We start from the raw sequence: 16999 nt of genomic DNA on the forward strand, positions 1-16999 counted from the left end.
CCGTTCGAATGGGGTTTAACCTCTTACCACCCGCCTAAACCAAATGCAGTCTGTCCTCTTTGGCTATTATGTAGGCCTGTGTAACGCCTCAAAACTGAGCTTTTCCTCACGTTGTTGCTGCGTTGTCTCACCTTTTTAATGTTTTTTTTTCTTTTCTTTTTTTCCATTTTTGTCACATTTTTGTTGAATTTTTGTCATTTTTTTGTCACATTTTTGTCACATTTTTGTTGAATTTTTGTAACATTTTTGTTGCATTTTTGTCACATTTTTGTTACATTTTTGTCACTTTTTTGTCACTTTTTTGTCACTTTTTTGTCACATTTTTGTCACATTTTTGTTGCATTTTTGTTGCATTTTTGTCACTTTTTTGTCACTTTTTCGTCCCATTTTTGTTGCATTTTTGTTTCTTTTCTGCCACATTTTTGTTGCGTTTACGTCTCGTTTTCATCACTATTTTGACACTTATTTTCACTTTTAATAGAAATCAAACTTGTGAAAATGCACTCACTTCAGGTGGGAGTTAAGAGGTTAATCAGTCTTTCTTTTATATCCGGAGTAGAGATATTGTTACATGTTGTAGTACTGCTAATGCTACTTCGATATTCAAAATGGCCACCATAACTACAAAAGTCACATGACATGTGGCATGTATAGTAATAAAAATTTTGGTCGGAGTAAATCTTTGATGCGTGGTATTATTTTTATCAATTTAAAAAGTATAAAAGAAAGGTAAGAAATAACCTTTCTCGCTAAAGCAAAGTTCACAGAAACAAACCTGAGAGTCAAAAGGCTTGTTGTCATCAGTCAGTGTTCATTATCTGTCCATCTATTCTGGGAAAAACCTAATCCCGTTCGAATGGGGTTTAACCTCTTACCACCCGCCTAAACCAAATGCAGTCTGTCCTCTTTGGCTATTATATAGGCCTGTGTAACACCTCATTTGAAAGCTAAGACCCACAAAACTGATCTTTTCCTCACGTTGTTGCTGTGTTGTCTCACCTTTTTAATGTTTTTTTTCTTTTCTTTTTTTCCATTTTTGTTGAATTTTTGTCACATTTTTGTAGAATTTTTGTCACATTTTTGTTGAATTTTTGTCACTTTTTGGTAGAATTTTTGTCACTTTTTGGTTGAATTTTTGTCACATTTTTGTTGAATTTTTATCACTTTTTGGTTGAATTTTATCACATTTTTGTTGAATTTTTGTTGAATTTTTGTCACATTTTGGTTGAATTTTATCACATTTTTGTCGATTTTTTGTCACTTTTTTGTTGAATTTTTGTCACTTTTTTGTTGAATTTTTGTCACATTTTTGTTGAGCTTTTGTCACACTTTTTGTTGAATTTTTGTCACTCTTTGGTTGAGTTTTTGTCACATTTTTGACACATCTTTGTTGCGTTTACATCCTTGTTTTCTCATTTTTTGTAGCTGTTTTTGTGCTTTTTTTCCCAAGAAGCTTTTTGAAAATGGGATCCGCTCAGGTGGGAGTTAAGAGGTTAAGACTCTTCTAATTTTTGAATCATTCTATCGATGATGAGTTAAATTCCCTCTGCAGGAATCAAGTTGAACTACATTTCATAATATCCGAAGTAAAAGGTAAAAGCTGTTTTCCAGACAGGTTAAATTTAGCTGTGATTCCACTCCTGGATTCCTCACATTTTGCTGGACTTCTTTTATTCCTACTCTCACTGTACTTGGCGTGTTGAACATTTCCGGTTCCATCTGTAGTATTTTTCCCCCCTATTTTCTTCTCCCTGACTGCGGCACATCTCTGCACCTCTAAACTGATCCAGATGGGCCTTTCCATATAAAACTTTCACTGCCTTTTAAGTCTCTCGCACAGGGGCAGGCTTGCAGGAGGAACCAGACATGTCAGAATGTGTGGACTTAATGTGGTGCAAAAACACATGGACACCCCACAGGCTCTATATGATTACATACAGGGGGAGTAGTGGAGCGTACGGTGCAGGAGGGAGGAGCGCATGCACTGGTATCAAGTGTCTGCGGGGACTTCACATAATGATTAAAAAGGTTCAATAACTCACTAGTCGAACTTCAATCATCCATTTTACTGAAGGTTTCAATAAGATCAGACATGAGTTAGAACCCTTTGCAGCAAGAAGGTCTGCAGGTTCAAGTGCCATCTGGACGGGGTCTTTCTGTGTGGAGTTTGCATGTTCTCCCGTAGGTTTCCCCTACCACTAAAACATGTACAATAGGCAAATCCTGCGTCGTCGCCCACAGCTCCTTCCGGGTTGCCCCAGCGGCCTCAAATTTCCTTAACCTTAAAGGAACAGGCCACCGTTTTTCCATACTGAGATATATGTTCTTACCTGAGATTAGACGAGTTGATGCGCACCTGTCTGGTTTTTACGCATACGCTCAGTCAGGCCTGTCGAGACTAAAGATGTTGTTAGCATTTAGCCTCTCCTCCACTCCTCTATGGGGCCAAACGGGGGTGAAGTTAGAGGTGACCAAGCGCTTCCACGTTTCCCCTATTTAGTTACGTGATCCAAGTATAGTTAAAAACATAAAAAGGGGCACTATATTGTAAGGCGTAATAATATCTTAGGAGCACTTCGACATCCGCGCAGTAATATCTTCACTCTTAAAGAATTTGGTTAGATAGTGTGATGTCACAGCTCTGCTTCCGGGTCCTGGCAGGCAAATATGTGAGAAAAAACTCTTAAAAACCACAATCAAATTTTCTGAAACTCAACGGAGAGTTACTGACCATTATTTCTCAGACTCATTAGCCATAAATGCTGCGCCCACTGCTAAAAAAAGTTATATTTACTAAAGTCGCTTCTTCCGTGGTTAGCGTAGCCGCTGCGCCGACTTGGACGTTAGCATTTTTCTCCGCCAAACCCGGATGTAGCGATTTTGGTAAATATGACTTTTATAGCAGTAGGTTCAGCATGTTTGGCTCATGGGCCTGATGAATAAGTCTGGTCAGTAACTCTCTGTTGAGTTTCAGCAATATTGATTGTGGTATTAAAGAGTTTTTTTGTAGTTTCTCGCACATCTGCCGGTTTATGCGAACCCTCGCTTCTGACTTCGCCCCCGGTTTAGCCCCGTAGAGGAGAGGAAGAGAGGAAATACAGAAAAAGCGTGGCCTATTCCTTTATCGATAAAATAGCCATACCTTGAGTGGCTGGTTGATTGCTGGACTGGTGGGTCAGCGGTTCGAGTCCCGCAGGTGCACACGGTCATTAGTGATGTGACGCTGGATCTCAGTTGTGAAGAGAGCCAGATCTTTAAATCAGTCAATTTTACCCAGAACTCCCTTGAACGAACACAAGAATCAGCCCAACAACGGAGTGAACGCCTTTTGCTCTAAAGTGAAGCTTAAAGGGGCTGGAAGCAAGTTCGCCATTTTATACTCACTACTGCCACCTCAGGCCACATGTGTAACTGCACCTTCTATATTAAGCTCGTGCATGACGGCAATTCGGGCCGAAGTGACACATTTTTGAGTGACCGTACAGGATTTTAGAGGCAGTTGTGGTGAACAGGTCTGAGCTCATTCTATACATTAGGACATGGCTGGAACATGTAGGGGGAGGAAAATACTTGATTTTAACATTTTTAAACTCCTTATAGTCCCTTTAATGCACTAAAAATGATTTGTCGCAGCCTCTTTTTTGTGGTGCAAGATTTAAGTCACAAACACCTTTTTTCAAAGCGTAAATATCAGTCCCATTGTAATTTTAGATGATTTTGAATTAAAAAAGTGCCTTTTATTGATCGCGTCATAGATATTGTGAGTTATCTGGCTGGTGTTATTCACATGTTAAAAGAGCCAGTCTTTTGAACAGCTCTTTGAAATGAATCGATCCCAAAGACTCGGCTCTAAGCAAAAACCTGCAGCCGTCCTTGAACTTGCTAATACCAAATCTCCCCTTATCCCTTTTCCTAACCCGATGTCCCTAACCATATTCAAGACTAAATGTAGACTAAACTACATGGATTACGCCAATGGAAGAACCATCACTAGGAGCGCTGTCCGATGAGAGTTTGTGGTGAGCGTGGCTTTAGTCGAATGGTGTTGAACTTGAGATTAGGTTCAGGGATTGCCTCAGGATCCCGACCAGTTAGTAGCTCAAACTGTTGGTTCATTGGTTGAGTTCGCCTCTCGTATGTGCCTGATTGGCGGTTGTTTGGACAGCCACAGAAGCGCAGCCATTCTTCCATCAGTCCACCCGAGGACAGGCGGCTCTAATACTACACTGAGTCCTGTTTTCTTTTTGGCTTACTCAGGCTCATAAATCAAGTGGAGCTTTAGTCATCGAACCAGTTGAGCAACCTGCAGCCTCTCGTCGCCCGGATTGCAAAACACCTCGTCTGCAATAGCTCCGCTCTGTTTCCTAAAGGCCTGTTCACTCTTCCTCTCATTAAAGGTCAGCTCAGTGGCCGGTCTATTTCTGGTGTGAAAACTTTGGGTCTGGTTCTGACAGTGGAGTCGAGTCTCTATAATCATGTTTTTTTTACTTTACCTTCTGACAAAGTTCACGTCCTTTTGAACCCAAGGCAGTAAGTAGACTTGTGGTCCGGGTCCAGCTCTTGTGAAAAACCCTCTGTTGCTATTTCAAAGACAATTCCACAGGAAGACGGGGATTATTTGGTGGAACTTTTCAGGGTTCAGACGTCCTTTGAAATTATCCGTGGAAAAAAAGAAAGAAAGGAAGAAAGGGAGGTTTTCCGTCATTTGGCGAAGCTCAGTAATTGATGAAGTTGAACTGTGCAGAGAAGCTGCACAGAGGCAATGCAGCGTGTGGAGCTGTTTGAAAATGATACACAAATAAATCAGAACTGTCTTCAGAACGTTTGGGGTTTGAGTTCAGAGGCTTTGCAGGTGAGACGAGTGGAGTAAATGTACTGCTTGGAGAGGGCAGTGAAAATCGGAGAAATCCAATTTTTTACCCAACAAAAGAATCAAAGATGAACAAATCTAACAAGTCAGTGATATAGTTCCACTCAGTGATGTTTTTGTGGGCTTGAGCTTTTTCATGCCACTTACTGACACTTTCTTAGAGTGACGAAAAGGAAGTGTATTGGAGGTATTGGAGATTTACATGTGTGTTCTATCAAACAGCTCAAGGCCAAAAACACATGTTATCCTAAAAATGTGCAAAAGGTGTCTCGTCCTCATTTATTTCCACTTTACCCTGGGTTTGTTGAGGACTTTTTTTTTGTTTCAATAGCCTATTTTTAGTCTTGTTTTGGCACCATCTGAAGAACATATTGCTTAAAGGGCCCGATCTTACGCCTGGGGCAACAACAGTGTCGGTCCAGACGAGGCTGGTATCTTGCGTCGCTGACAAACAAAGGGGATGACTTGGGTCGCTGTCTTCGCTCTCCTCTTCTTTACATTAACATCAGGTCATGTCACCAACATGTACTTCATTCTGCATTTAAGCCACATCTTTTTAGACGTATGGATGGATGGATGGATGGATGGATGGATGGATGGATGGATGGATGGATGGTCGGACAGGTGGATGGATGGATGGATGATGGATGGATGGATGGATGGATGGATGGATGGATGGATGGATGGATGGTCGGACAGGTGGATGGATGGATGGATGGATGGATGGTCGGACAGGTGGATGGATGGATGGATGGATGGATGGATGGATGGATGGTCGGACAGGTGGATGGATGGATGGATGGATGGATGATGGATGGATGGATGGATGGATGGATGGATGGTCGGACAGGTGGATGGATGGATGGATGATGGATGGATGGATGGATGGATGGTCGGACAGGTGGATGGATGGATGGATGGATGGATGGATGGTCGGACAGGTGGATGGATGGATGGATGGATGGATGGATGGATGGATGGTCGGACAGGTGGATGGATACTTCATTTGTCACATACAATGTTAAAACAGAGTTAATAACATGGAATGAGATGAAGACAATTCTAAGAAGCTTCTTCTTCTTCTTATTGGTCATGATGCATATAGTCTGGGGGAAGAAGCTCTCACAGGACATACTACACATTTGATTTATCCCACTGTGAGTTGAACACTGTCTGTGCTCCGAGAGAAAGACATTTTACTGCTGGTCATTTTCATTCATTTCATTTATTGATTTATTTGAATGGGATGATGCATTTTCATGAACAGACAACCAGTGCTGTAAATATGCCGGATTTACAGTACAGGCCAAAAGTTTGGACACACTTTTTATGTCTTGGCTTTTCTTTATCTTGAGCACTATGACTCACATTGAAGGCGTTAAACTATGAATGAACACATGGGATTATGAAGGAAACAAAGACAGGTGAAATAGCTCCAAATATGTTTTGTATTCTAAATTCTTCCAAATTGCTGCCCTTAAAGGAATAGGCCACCGTTTTTATATACTAAGATATGTTCTTACCTAACCTTAGTCGAGTTAATATATCCCCGTCTGGTCTTTGTCCGTGCGCTCTGCCAGGCAAACGGAGCACATACGCAGCCTCTCCCACATGTCATATAGCTCCAAAAAAGCTCACGATAGAAGCTACCAAGCTCTTCCACGTGTTCCCTATTTAAATAAAGTTACGTGAAGTGTTTTCATGCGAAGTATATTTACACAGAAATGTAGCATGTCAATTTTATAAGCAGATAAAAAGGGGTACTATATTGTGAGGCGTAATGATACGAGGAGCACAACGTCCGCGCAGTAACTCCTAAAGACTTCCCCCGCTCACTTCCGTCAATAGAAGCTGTGTGACTTGTAGAGAGCTCGCAGAGAACAGTTGAAGAAGCGTAGATAACTTGTGAACAATGCCTTTTACGTGCATCGTACCGGGCTGTGATAACAAGCAGAAAGTATATAGTGTAGTAATGTTTCACAGATTTCCAACTCACCCCGGGCGACGACACAGGACTCAGGACCTCGACCATGAGGTAGGAATGCGCAGCACTTTCCCAAAATATATTTTCTGCTTGTTGTAAAAGGCTCTCTACAAGTCACGCAGCTTCTATTGACGGAAGTGAGCGGGGGAAGTCTTTAGGAGTTACTGCGCGGACGTTGTGCTCCTGTATCATTACGCCTCTTTTTATAGTACCTCTTTTTATCTGCTTATAAAATCGACATGTTACATTTCTGTGTAAATATACTTCGCATGAAAACACTTCACGTAACTTTATTTAAATAGGGAACACGTGGAAGAGCTTGGTAGCTTCTATCGTGAGCTTTTTTGGAGCTATATGACATATGGGAGAGGCTGCGTATTTGCTCCGTTTGCGTGACAGAGCGCACGGACAAAGACCAGACGGGGATATATCAACTCGGCTAAAGTGAGGTAAGAACATATCTTATTAGTATATAAAAACGGTGGCCTATTCCTTTAATTCTTGGCATTTTCTCCATGAGCTTCATAAGGTCGTCTTCTGAGAGTTTTCAACATGTTTGAGAATCCAAACCATTTCTGTGACGACATCGTGAAGCTCACTGAGCAAATGTCAAAAGTGTAAAGTAGTAATCAAAGCGACGGGCGGCCATTTGGAAGAATTTATGTCCATTTTTTTTGTTTGTTTAAAGGTCCTATATCATGCAAAATCGACTTTTTGGAGCTTTTAGCCATGTTGTTATGCTATTTCCTTATCAAAAACACCCCCAGAGTGGTTTGTGGCTTCATTCACGCAGCTCTCAGTAAATCCTGCTCTCTGAGCAGCTGCTCCTCCCTCTCCTGGTGAACGGCTGAGTGTTCAGTTGTGTCGTAACAGCGGAACGGAAGTGCTTGACGTGTAATGTAATGTCTTAATTCTATGCTTACGGCCTGATTTTAATTTGTAAAACAGCTTTTTCATTATTTCTGTCGTAAGAGAGAAACAAAGAGTTAAAAAAAAAAAAAAAAAAAGGATGTGCCCGAGGTGCTTCCAGGTCAGCTGAGGCCAAAACAAACACATCCCCTGAGCGTCTGAACAGATCAGTCATGTTTGCGCTGCAGCTGAAGATGGAGCTCGTTACCTACTCTGGACACACCTGTTCTTTATTCTTACCTAACGATAATGTCACGGAGAAAAAGAAGCGCGTTTGGCTACGAGGACGAGGAGTTTATTCAACCTTTTTCAAGAAGAGGCCACTCAGCTGTTTTTTTCTCCGGGATTCAGTGACTATCACCAAAATATTGTTTTTCTGTGACTGTCTCTGATGGATGTTTGGTGAACCTTCGCCAGAACCAAAGTGGATTAACTTTTATAACCAACGCAAGTCCCATAATGTAAACAGCGATGGAGCAGAGGGTGAGTCAATCCAAACGCGGGTTAGCTTGTGTGTTAGCATATTAGCATGTGTGTTAGCCATTTATGAAGCTGTGTTGCAGATGTCAACTCCTTATAACTGCATCGTGAAGTGACTTCACTTATTGTTGTTTATTTATATTACGGTAAAGTTGTATGCGCGGAGAGAGGGGGCGGAGTTAACTGAATCGAAGCGTTGTGTCTTCCGGGTTCGAAAAATACCTCCAGAAAACACTTATATTTATCACAAAAATTAGTGCTCCATAATGGTAGAGGTACAATATATCATATAAATGCCTATACTTAACTTTGGAATGGCTAAAATAGCATGATATAGCTTCTTTAAAGCACAATTCCGTATGTGTTCACTCACAAATGAACGGCTTTGGTGAGAATCTACCATGACAGTTTGAAATGAAAGGAAAAACTAAAAAAGTGTTTCCAAACTTTTGGCCTGTACTGTAGCTCAGAGCTGATTTCCATCCGCTACTGCAGTCCCACGGGGTAAAAACATACCACCGACAAAGATCATACATGAGTTAAAACATGTAGAACATAGTACACATAAGAGGACAGTACAAAACGTACACAGACAATATACAAAAACACTTGCTAAAAGCTAAATTGCTCAAATTTAGGTCCCTTATCGCACATACCAAATGTCTCTATGAACTAGATCGCCTCCTGGTGGTCACAGGTTTGCTGACCAAGAACCCGTCCTTACGTTCTCTCATTGGTCGAGCGTTCCAACTTGAACAGAACATTTTGAGCAAACGTGGACTTTCAAAACGGCACTTCCCAGTCGCCCCTCACTGCGGAGCGACTGCTTGTCTCACTGGTCCCGTTCTGGTCCCGTTCTGGCCCTGGTATTGAAGAGCACTGGGTTCTGCACCCCGGCACGTGCCTCCCCACCACCCCGCCGGTCCACGGAAATCCAAACGTGTGAGGAGGGACCGTTCGCCATGGTCGTCTGTCCAGCCCACTGCGTCAGGTCTGAAGCTGAAGATTTCACAGAGCCAAAGTCTAGTCCGGTTGAAATGGTAAAATGGTTAATATATTCCAATTATATCGTTATCACACTTTATCTCATGTTGTGCGAGCCGAGTTCCCGCCTTTATTCAGAAATCTCCCACACTCCCCTCTTTTCCCCGTATCTGTTGAAGTTTCGACTGCAGGAATTGACATTTACTGCCCCGCATCTGTCCTGCAGAGCGTCGGTTCTCCCCGCCGTGGCCACCTCTGTCCGCAGCTGCTCTGCTCTGACAGTGCAACTGAACAGTTAATGCAGAGAGGAGACGAGAGCAGGAAGGAGGGAGGGAGGTGTGTGTGTTTGGAGGCGGAACCAGCGTCAGGCACTCCACTTCAGCTCTGCAGAATGAACGCAGTGCCTTCCTCTCAGCCCGGGAGGCAACTACTCGGCTAGATTTTCCCTGCTATTTACATGTGCGGAGTGGACCGTTTCGCCTCGGTTTCCTCATCGGCTGCCCGTGGTTGGTGCTCGGAGCCTTCGGGACGGCAGCAGCTTCAGCAGCAGCAGCAGCAGGATGCCGGTGGTGGGGGTAGCCTCCAAGCTTCGGCAGCCCTCTACCCGGCCGGTCCACACGGCTCTGCCCATCCCCAGCGCGGTTCGGATGGCAGCGGCGCAGGGCTACGCGTCGTCCCGGCAGCAGCAGGGGCCGGGCAGCGCCACACCCCCCTCGGCCCCCGTGTCCTGCCAGCTGTCTGTCAAGTCGGAGTTCAGACAGGACCGGACCGCCACCGGTGCCGCCCATGAGGGGAAGGGGAAAGGGGAGACGGAGGAGAGCAAGATCTGCAAGGTTAGTGCGGGCAAAGCGTGGAGCTGCTGCAGAGTTGAGGCTGAAGTTGTTTGGCAAACTTGGTGCTGATTCCTGAGCCGACTTATGGCCAGTTATGGATGAAGGTTGAGTTGCCGGGGCGCACTTGGACAAATATGGAAAGCCTGATGGTATTTGGGTTGGTTCTCATGCTGTGCACTTGTCAAGGCTTTGGACAAATTTGGCTAACTTGGTTGTTATCTTTGAAATTTGTATCGTACTGTGACGGCGATGACAACTCTGGCAAAAGTTGTTGATAAGGCTCTAGAACAGGGTTAGGCAAGTTTTCTTAACGGAGGGCCATTTTTTTTTCATTGTAAAAAGACAGTGGGCTGAAGCCGCCAGTTTTAGGCCAATGTAAAGCACTACACTGGAAAAAATACCATCTTCAATGAGATAAATGACTTGAAACTGCTTGAGTAAAGGTTCTTTATGTTGAATTTGTGTCTAATCTAAGATAAAGATACAAATGCTAATGCCAATGGAACAAGCATAAAACCCACTTTGAAATCGGACAAATTAACTTTTTTTGTTTTTCACATGAAATTATGCAATAGAGTCTGTTAAGAGAATAATGACTTGTTCCATTGGCGATAAGATGTTTTATCTGATCTAAGACCAGACCAAATCTACTCAAACTTTTGATTGAATCTCTTAATTTTCAGTGCACTTTCTACAAATGCCAGAGTTGTACATGATATGACCTAATGGGGTGTATTGACAGTATTCCTCCCATTTAACCTTAACAATGTTCAAGTACTTTCTGATGTGTGTCGTTATGTTTCTCAAAATCACCTTGAGGGCCAGAGGTTCTGTGCTGGAGGGCCGGATTTGGCCCCCGGGCCTGACGTTTCCTACCCCTGCTCTAGAATTTCAATGGTTTTGTGTGGTGCTTTTGTATCCTCTGGTTTTGTTGGTCATTCTTTCGACATGGCGTTATTGACAAAAACAGGCAAGTCAACGAAAGAAAGCCGTAATCTCTTGGGTATCAGGAGTTATGGCAAAATGTGTCGAAAGATCTGGTTGATGAAGCTTCAACGTTTTTTGCGCAGTGCTGCAGAAACAAGAGTTACGAAGTGAAAGCCTTGACAGTTTTAAACATGAAAAGAGCTGGAAAATGTGAGCGCCAAGAATCACAGCAACTTTAAATGACTGAAAAGATTTTGAAAGGTGCTTAGGTCAAGGACACCTGGATGTAGCCGGTGGTGTTTTTTGGGGGGAATCTGTTTCCCTTTGAACGCGAACGTGCTTGTGAAGACGCTTTACAGGTGCGATAAGAAAGGCATCAATCTCGTCTTATCTTGAGAGATATATACAATCACCTGGACTGATTATCATTGTGGATTTGTGGCCTTCCAGAGTTAAGGTGCTTCAAAAGTGCAAGGTTTGCGTTCCATATAATCCAACATAGAAGAGAAGTCATTCTAGATTTGAAGCCATATAGTATACTTTTGATAGAACCAGTCTTTCTTCTTCCTTCAGTACAAATTGATTCCTGGTTAGCTGATATTTAATATTTATTTATTTAGACGTTGCTTCCTGCTTTCCACAATCATGGCCGACATCGCCCACAACATTACATTTTCTGACGTACGGTCTTCCTGAGGCCTACAGGAGTTGCATTGTTTATCTTTGATTACACTAGCTTAGAGTAGAGGGGTAAACAAGAGAAAGTTAGCATAATAAGCATTTTATTTCAGTGGAAGCAGCAATTTTAATGAAGAAATGTTGGGCAAAGTTTTAAGTAATTTGCATTTTTAAGTCGCCGACAGGAAGTGACATAGTTGGGGTAAAGTTCCACAGGAGTTTCACTCATTTGCCATTGACATAACATGGTCGGCACGGCAACAGGTTAAAATTGTTTGCCTCTATCTATGTCACTTCTGGTCAGTGTCCAATAACCAAGTTAGTAACGCTCGAGAATACGGCCTGGTAACTCCTATGTAGTTACTGTGGTACATCCTGGTACTCACATAGGTGATAACCAGGTACTGAGAGTGGTACTTCATAGTGAACTTCAGTAGTAATTCCTAGATACTTAAAGTGGTAGTTTCTTTGTAATACCTATGTAAGTACTAGCTATGTACTGGTAAGTAATGGGTACTTAGAATTGAAACGACCATTACCTAAAGTGGTAGTTACTGGGTACTTTTAGTGGTAAGTCCTCAACACTTAGTGATATATAGTAAAAATTGAAAAAAAAAAAAGTGGGTTATGGTGGCTGGTACTAATAGGATTGTCACTTATGATAATGATGACTTTATAAAAAAAAATCTCTTTATTTTGATAAGTGTTTTCCTTGTGCTTGAAATTTGTTCTGAAATGGTAAGCTCTGTATTGCTAGTCTTTTCTGTGTTACTTATTCATAAATAAGTTCTGGAAATAACCTCTGAATGGATCTAGAAGTACATTTACTACAGAGGAATTGCTGCTCTAGTGTCCTTGAGTTACCACAATAAGTACCATAGATGTACCACATAATTTCTAGTAATAACCACTGTAAGTACCATGGACCAGGTCAAATTCTAAAGTGGAATATTTAAATTTCATTGCGAATACAGGGCAACAAAACGAACAGATTATTTTTGTCTTCTATCTTTCTTTTATTTCCCTGCTTTGTTTTGATCGGAGGCCATTGTTTTCTTTCTCAGCCCTCTGGTGAGTCATGTTTCACTACAGCGTGGTGATTTCACAGCCTCCTGGCGAATGGCGATCTGCTCCTTTAAATGACTAATGATTGTGTGTCAGTGTGTTAAAGCAGGCTGCTGCCCATTCGTCTTTCTCCCGGGACAATAGTGCGGCTCGGGGTGAGCTGAGGTGTCCCGGCGTGTTCGCTGTTTGTCTCCGTCACAAAAGGGTGGTCTCTAAAAGCTTGTTTCAACACTTTTACATTCCGTCTCACTACTATACTTAACATGTTTTTGTCGTTTAGGATCAACTCTATGTTGTAGGTCAGACACAGTTTTGGTCTGAATTTGGAAATATCCCTAAGTGTGTGGCGTTATTGCAGTATTGACGTTCTTCACCACTAAACCCACTCTCCAGCTCGGTCCTCTTTCACACAGACGTACTTGTGCTCCCCTGTTGAAGGCGTGTCTGTTTTCAAAAGTCGGCGGCAAATACTTCAACCCCGGGACGTCCCACACAGAGCTGTCAGTGCACACACTTTCCTGTTCAGCCGGTCTCTCTCGCACTCCGTCTCTTTATTCATTTACTCACTGACTTAGCTGTATTATAAAAAACTATTCCATACAGTTTGAAAAATAATCAATCATGCAAGAGCTGTATCATTTGTTCCTTATGTAATCACCACGTATAAGGTTAGGTCCCAAATGGAAATCCGCAGTGCCGGATTGGTTCGTTACTGCAGCAGTACGATACAATAGAATATTACAGCAACAGTCCGCTCATTCAGCTTGAACCCCGCCCCAAAACGATCATCATCCAATACCTCCATAGAACTCTGTCTAGTTTCATGAGCTGTCGTTGCTAGATATCGCCATAAAAACAGCTGTTTCTGCTGCTGGAATGTGCTACAGGAAGTGTTGAGAGTTAGCAGAGCCTTGATGTTTCAGCCGTGGGTGGTTCTGGTGTTGCCGCTGCAGTGATGGCCAAATCATGGCTGGAGAATCATGACTAATATGTTACTTCGCTGAATGAGAAGCACAGCCACGGGGGAGACAGAGCCACTGCAGTCAGTAAGAGGAGTCTGTGAGCAGCTTGACTCCTGGAGGTTTAGCCATCCATCCATCCATCCATCCATCCATCCTTCCATCCTACCATCCATCCATCCATCCATCCATCCATCCATTCATCCATTTATCCATCCATCCATCCATCCATCCATTCATCCTGCCATCCATCCATCCATCCATCCATCCATCCATTCATCAATCCTACCATCCATCCATCCAACCATCCATCCATCCATCAATCCTACCATCCATCCATCCATCCATCCATCCATCCATCCATCCATCCATCCATCCATCCATCCATCCATCCATCCATCCATCCAACCATCCATCCATCCATCCATCCATCCATCCATCCATCCATCCATCCATCCATCCAACCATTCATCCATCAATTCTACCATCCATCCATCCTACCATCCATCCATCCATCCATCAATCCTACCATCCATCCATCCAACCATCCATCCATCCATCCATCCATCCATCCATCCATCCATCCATCCATCCATCCAACCATTCATCCATCAATCCTACCATCCATCCATCCTACCATCCATCCATCCATCCATCCATCCATCCATCCATCCATCCATCCATCCATCCATCCATCCATCCATCCATCCATCCTACCATCCATCCATCCATCCATCCATCCATCCATCCATCCATCCATCCATCCATCCATCCATCCATCCAATAACAATAACGCTCATATTTTATCAATACTAGACTGACATAAGAAGATAACTTAGCAGTAGTGCAAGACATGACTAGTCCACACGACTGTGCTGGTTACATGAAAGGCTGAAGGGTTTTTCCTGATTTCATATGAGACCGGTGCTTCAGCCTCGATAGTTGTAGCGTCCCCTTCGTTGCATATTTTGAATATATCCCTCCCCTGCACATTGCGACCCATTGTGCCTCGATCTGGAAGAGACTGCGCTGGTATTGCACCAAAAAGAGTCCCTAACTCCTCCCCCTCCGTTATGACTTGTGTTAAAATCCACTTCTTGACGCAGCTGGCTAACAGTTTCTAAAGTGGGCTGTTATCCATATGAGTGAACACTAATGAGAAAAGTCATGAAAACGGCCCGACCACAGGGTACCTCTGCCAGGACAGAGGTTTCAAAGATTGGCTCTAAAGATGGATACTCTCTGATATCGATGTTTCAAATCAGTTTCTCATGTTTTGGATTATCTGATCAGGCAAACTTTTGCATGCACTTCCTCCATTCTATATCTTGAACATTAAGGTCACTTTAGGTGATTTTCACAGCTGCTGAACAATAGCTCATGTGTCTGTGTGTCCTTATGGAGGCCCGAGCAGGGACTGAGCCTGGTGCCTGTCCCGACCTGCTCCTTATGGGACAGGTACTGACTTATGGGACGTGATCAGTGCACAGGTGGGCTGTTTATTTTTGAATGTCTGTGTATGATCATGATTCTACAACATATTTGATGGTAATTTATTTGAGTAAGAGAGAAAAATAAACAAGAACCAGTTTAGTTTGTGTGCATTTTCTTGACACATCACTTTTTTGCCACGTTTTTTGTGATGTTTTTGTCACTTTTCTGTCACTCTTTTGTTGCATTTTCTGTCTATTTTTTGTCACTATTTTGACACTTTTCAAAAAGCTTTTGGGTAAAGCCAAACTGGAGATAATGCGCTCAGTTCAGGTGGGGGTTAAGAGGTTAAGAAGGGGTTAATTTCTTAGCCTGTCTCGCCTTAAATGACATTCCAAACAAAACTCTTCGTCTTTGATCCATAACAAAAAGCTCTCCCTGCATCGGAAAGCGCCTCCTCCTCCTCATGTGAGGGTAAACACTTGTGGCTCTTGTTTGTTCTGGACTGAGGCCATTATCAGGAGACGCTCGTGTTGTGCCGGTCGTTCAGCGCCGACACTGCTGGAGGATTAAACCTGTGCCGACTCGTTGGACTGACAGGACTTTGTACAATCCGGCGCTTTATGAGAAACGTCCCCTCAGTTTTGTTTACTTCCTCCAAGAAAGCGATTACGACAAGCTCCGCTGGAGGAGGAGATGGAGAGTCTGAGGAGGCCGACGGTTCTGCTGCTGCGGGGGTGATGAGACTGGAGTAGCTGTGGACTCATTTCCAGTGACTGTCCCACGCACAAACGCAACCCCCGCCTTCACCGAGCGCATTTTCTCTGGCTCAGCTTCACCCACAATCTAAAAGCTGCTCGATTTTTTTTTTGTCTTGTTTTTTCTCATTTTCTGTTGCATTCTTCTTCATTTTTAGGCACAAAAGGCCTTATTTTTATGAGAAAACTGTCCATACTTTTTTTTTTTTGAGGAGCATTTGAGTGTGCTGGAAAAACATCTCCCAGTGATGACAAAAAATAAATATAATCAAACTCAAAATCTACTGTTATTATGCAGCTCATCGTTTCAATTAACTGATAATAGTCATTTGTTGAATTGCTGCAATAGGAGGTCATATTTACTGAAATCAAAAGCTATTTCAATCAAAAACATCTTAGCAGGTCGAGTTCCTTCTTCCTTCTTTGAGCAGCTTCAAAATCCTTAAATCCATTAAACTTGTGACTTTTTGGAGAGTTTCTGCTTGGATTTGTTTGCAGGATGTCAGAATAGCCTCCCAGAGCTGCTGTTTGGATGAAAACTGCCTCCCACCCTCATAGATGTTTTGCTTGAGGCTCCAAAGGTTCTCAATAGGGTTGAGGTCAGGGGAGGAGGGGGTCCACATCATGAGTTTGCTTGAGAATGTTTCTCTGCTTAATAATGTGGAAAGTCCTTTTTCAGTAGTTTTTGCCTTAACTGGGCTTAACCTGAAAACTAATCATCACAGGTGTCTGAGATTCATGTCAGTGATTCAAAGAGATTTTTTTTTTTTTTTACCTTTATGGCATTGAAATACAATTTGCATAATAATTCAGAACACGGTATATACTCTATGGTTCACCTGCAGGGGCTAGATGCAAGTTGGCCATTTTGTATTTCGCGCATTTTCATAAACAATGCACCTTACAAAAGAAGATATGCAAAACTACCATCGGGTTAAAGTTAAGGCAAAGCACATACCAAAACATCAAGACATGGGAAGTACACAGTAGATTTTTTTCTTGGGGAAGGGCGGGGCTGGGGGAGTTGAGAAAAGGTCATGAACCCAGACACTGAGGGACTGGGGCGTGGTTAGGAAGGGGATGTGTGTGTGTGCAGTTATTTGCATTGTCCTTGAAATGAA

General features: G+C 42.8%; 1 protein-coding gene across 9 annotated transcripts in view; it reads left to right on the top strand.

Annotated features, from left to right (window-relative positions):
* nav3 (neuron navigator 3) overlaps nucleotides 1–16999 on the top strand; it is a 541592-nt gene that overhangs the window by 138588 nt on the left and 386005 nt on the right. For 5 of the 9 annotated variants that reach the window (XM_079582518.1, XM_079582523.1, XM_079582522.1 and 2 more), the window contains exon 1: nucleotides 9604–10060. The exons of 1 other annotated variant lie outside the window; for it this stretch is intronic. In XM_079582518.1, coding sequence (XP_079438644.1) covers nucleotides 9788–10060 — 273 coding nt within the window. In that variant the 5' untranslated portion in view covers nucleotides 9604–9787. Of the gene's footprint in view, nucleotides 1–9603; nucleotides 10061–16999 lie in introns of those variants that run through there. 3 more of the 9 variants (XM_079582521.1, XM_079582526.1, XM_079582527.1) reach the window with 1 other exon arrangement.

Source organism: Gobius niger, assembly GCF_951799975.1.
Source record: "Gobius niger genome assembly, chromosome: 2".
NCBI lineage: Eukaryota > Metazoa > Chordata > Actinopteri > Gobiiformes > Gobiidae > Gobius > Gobius niger.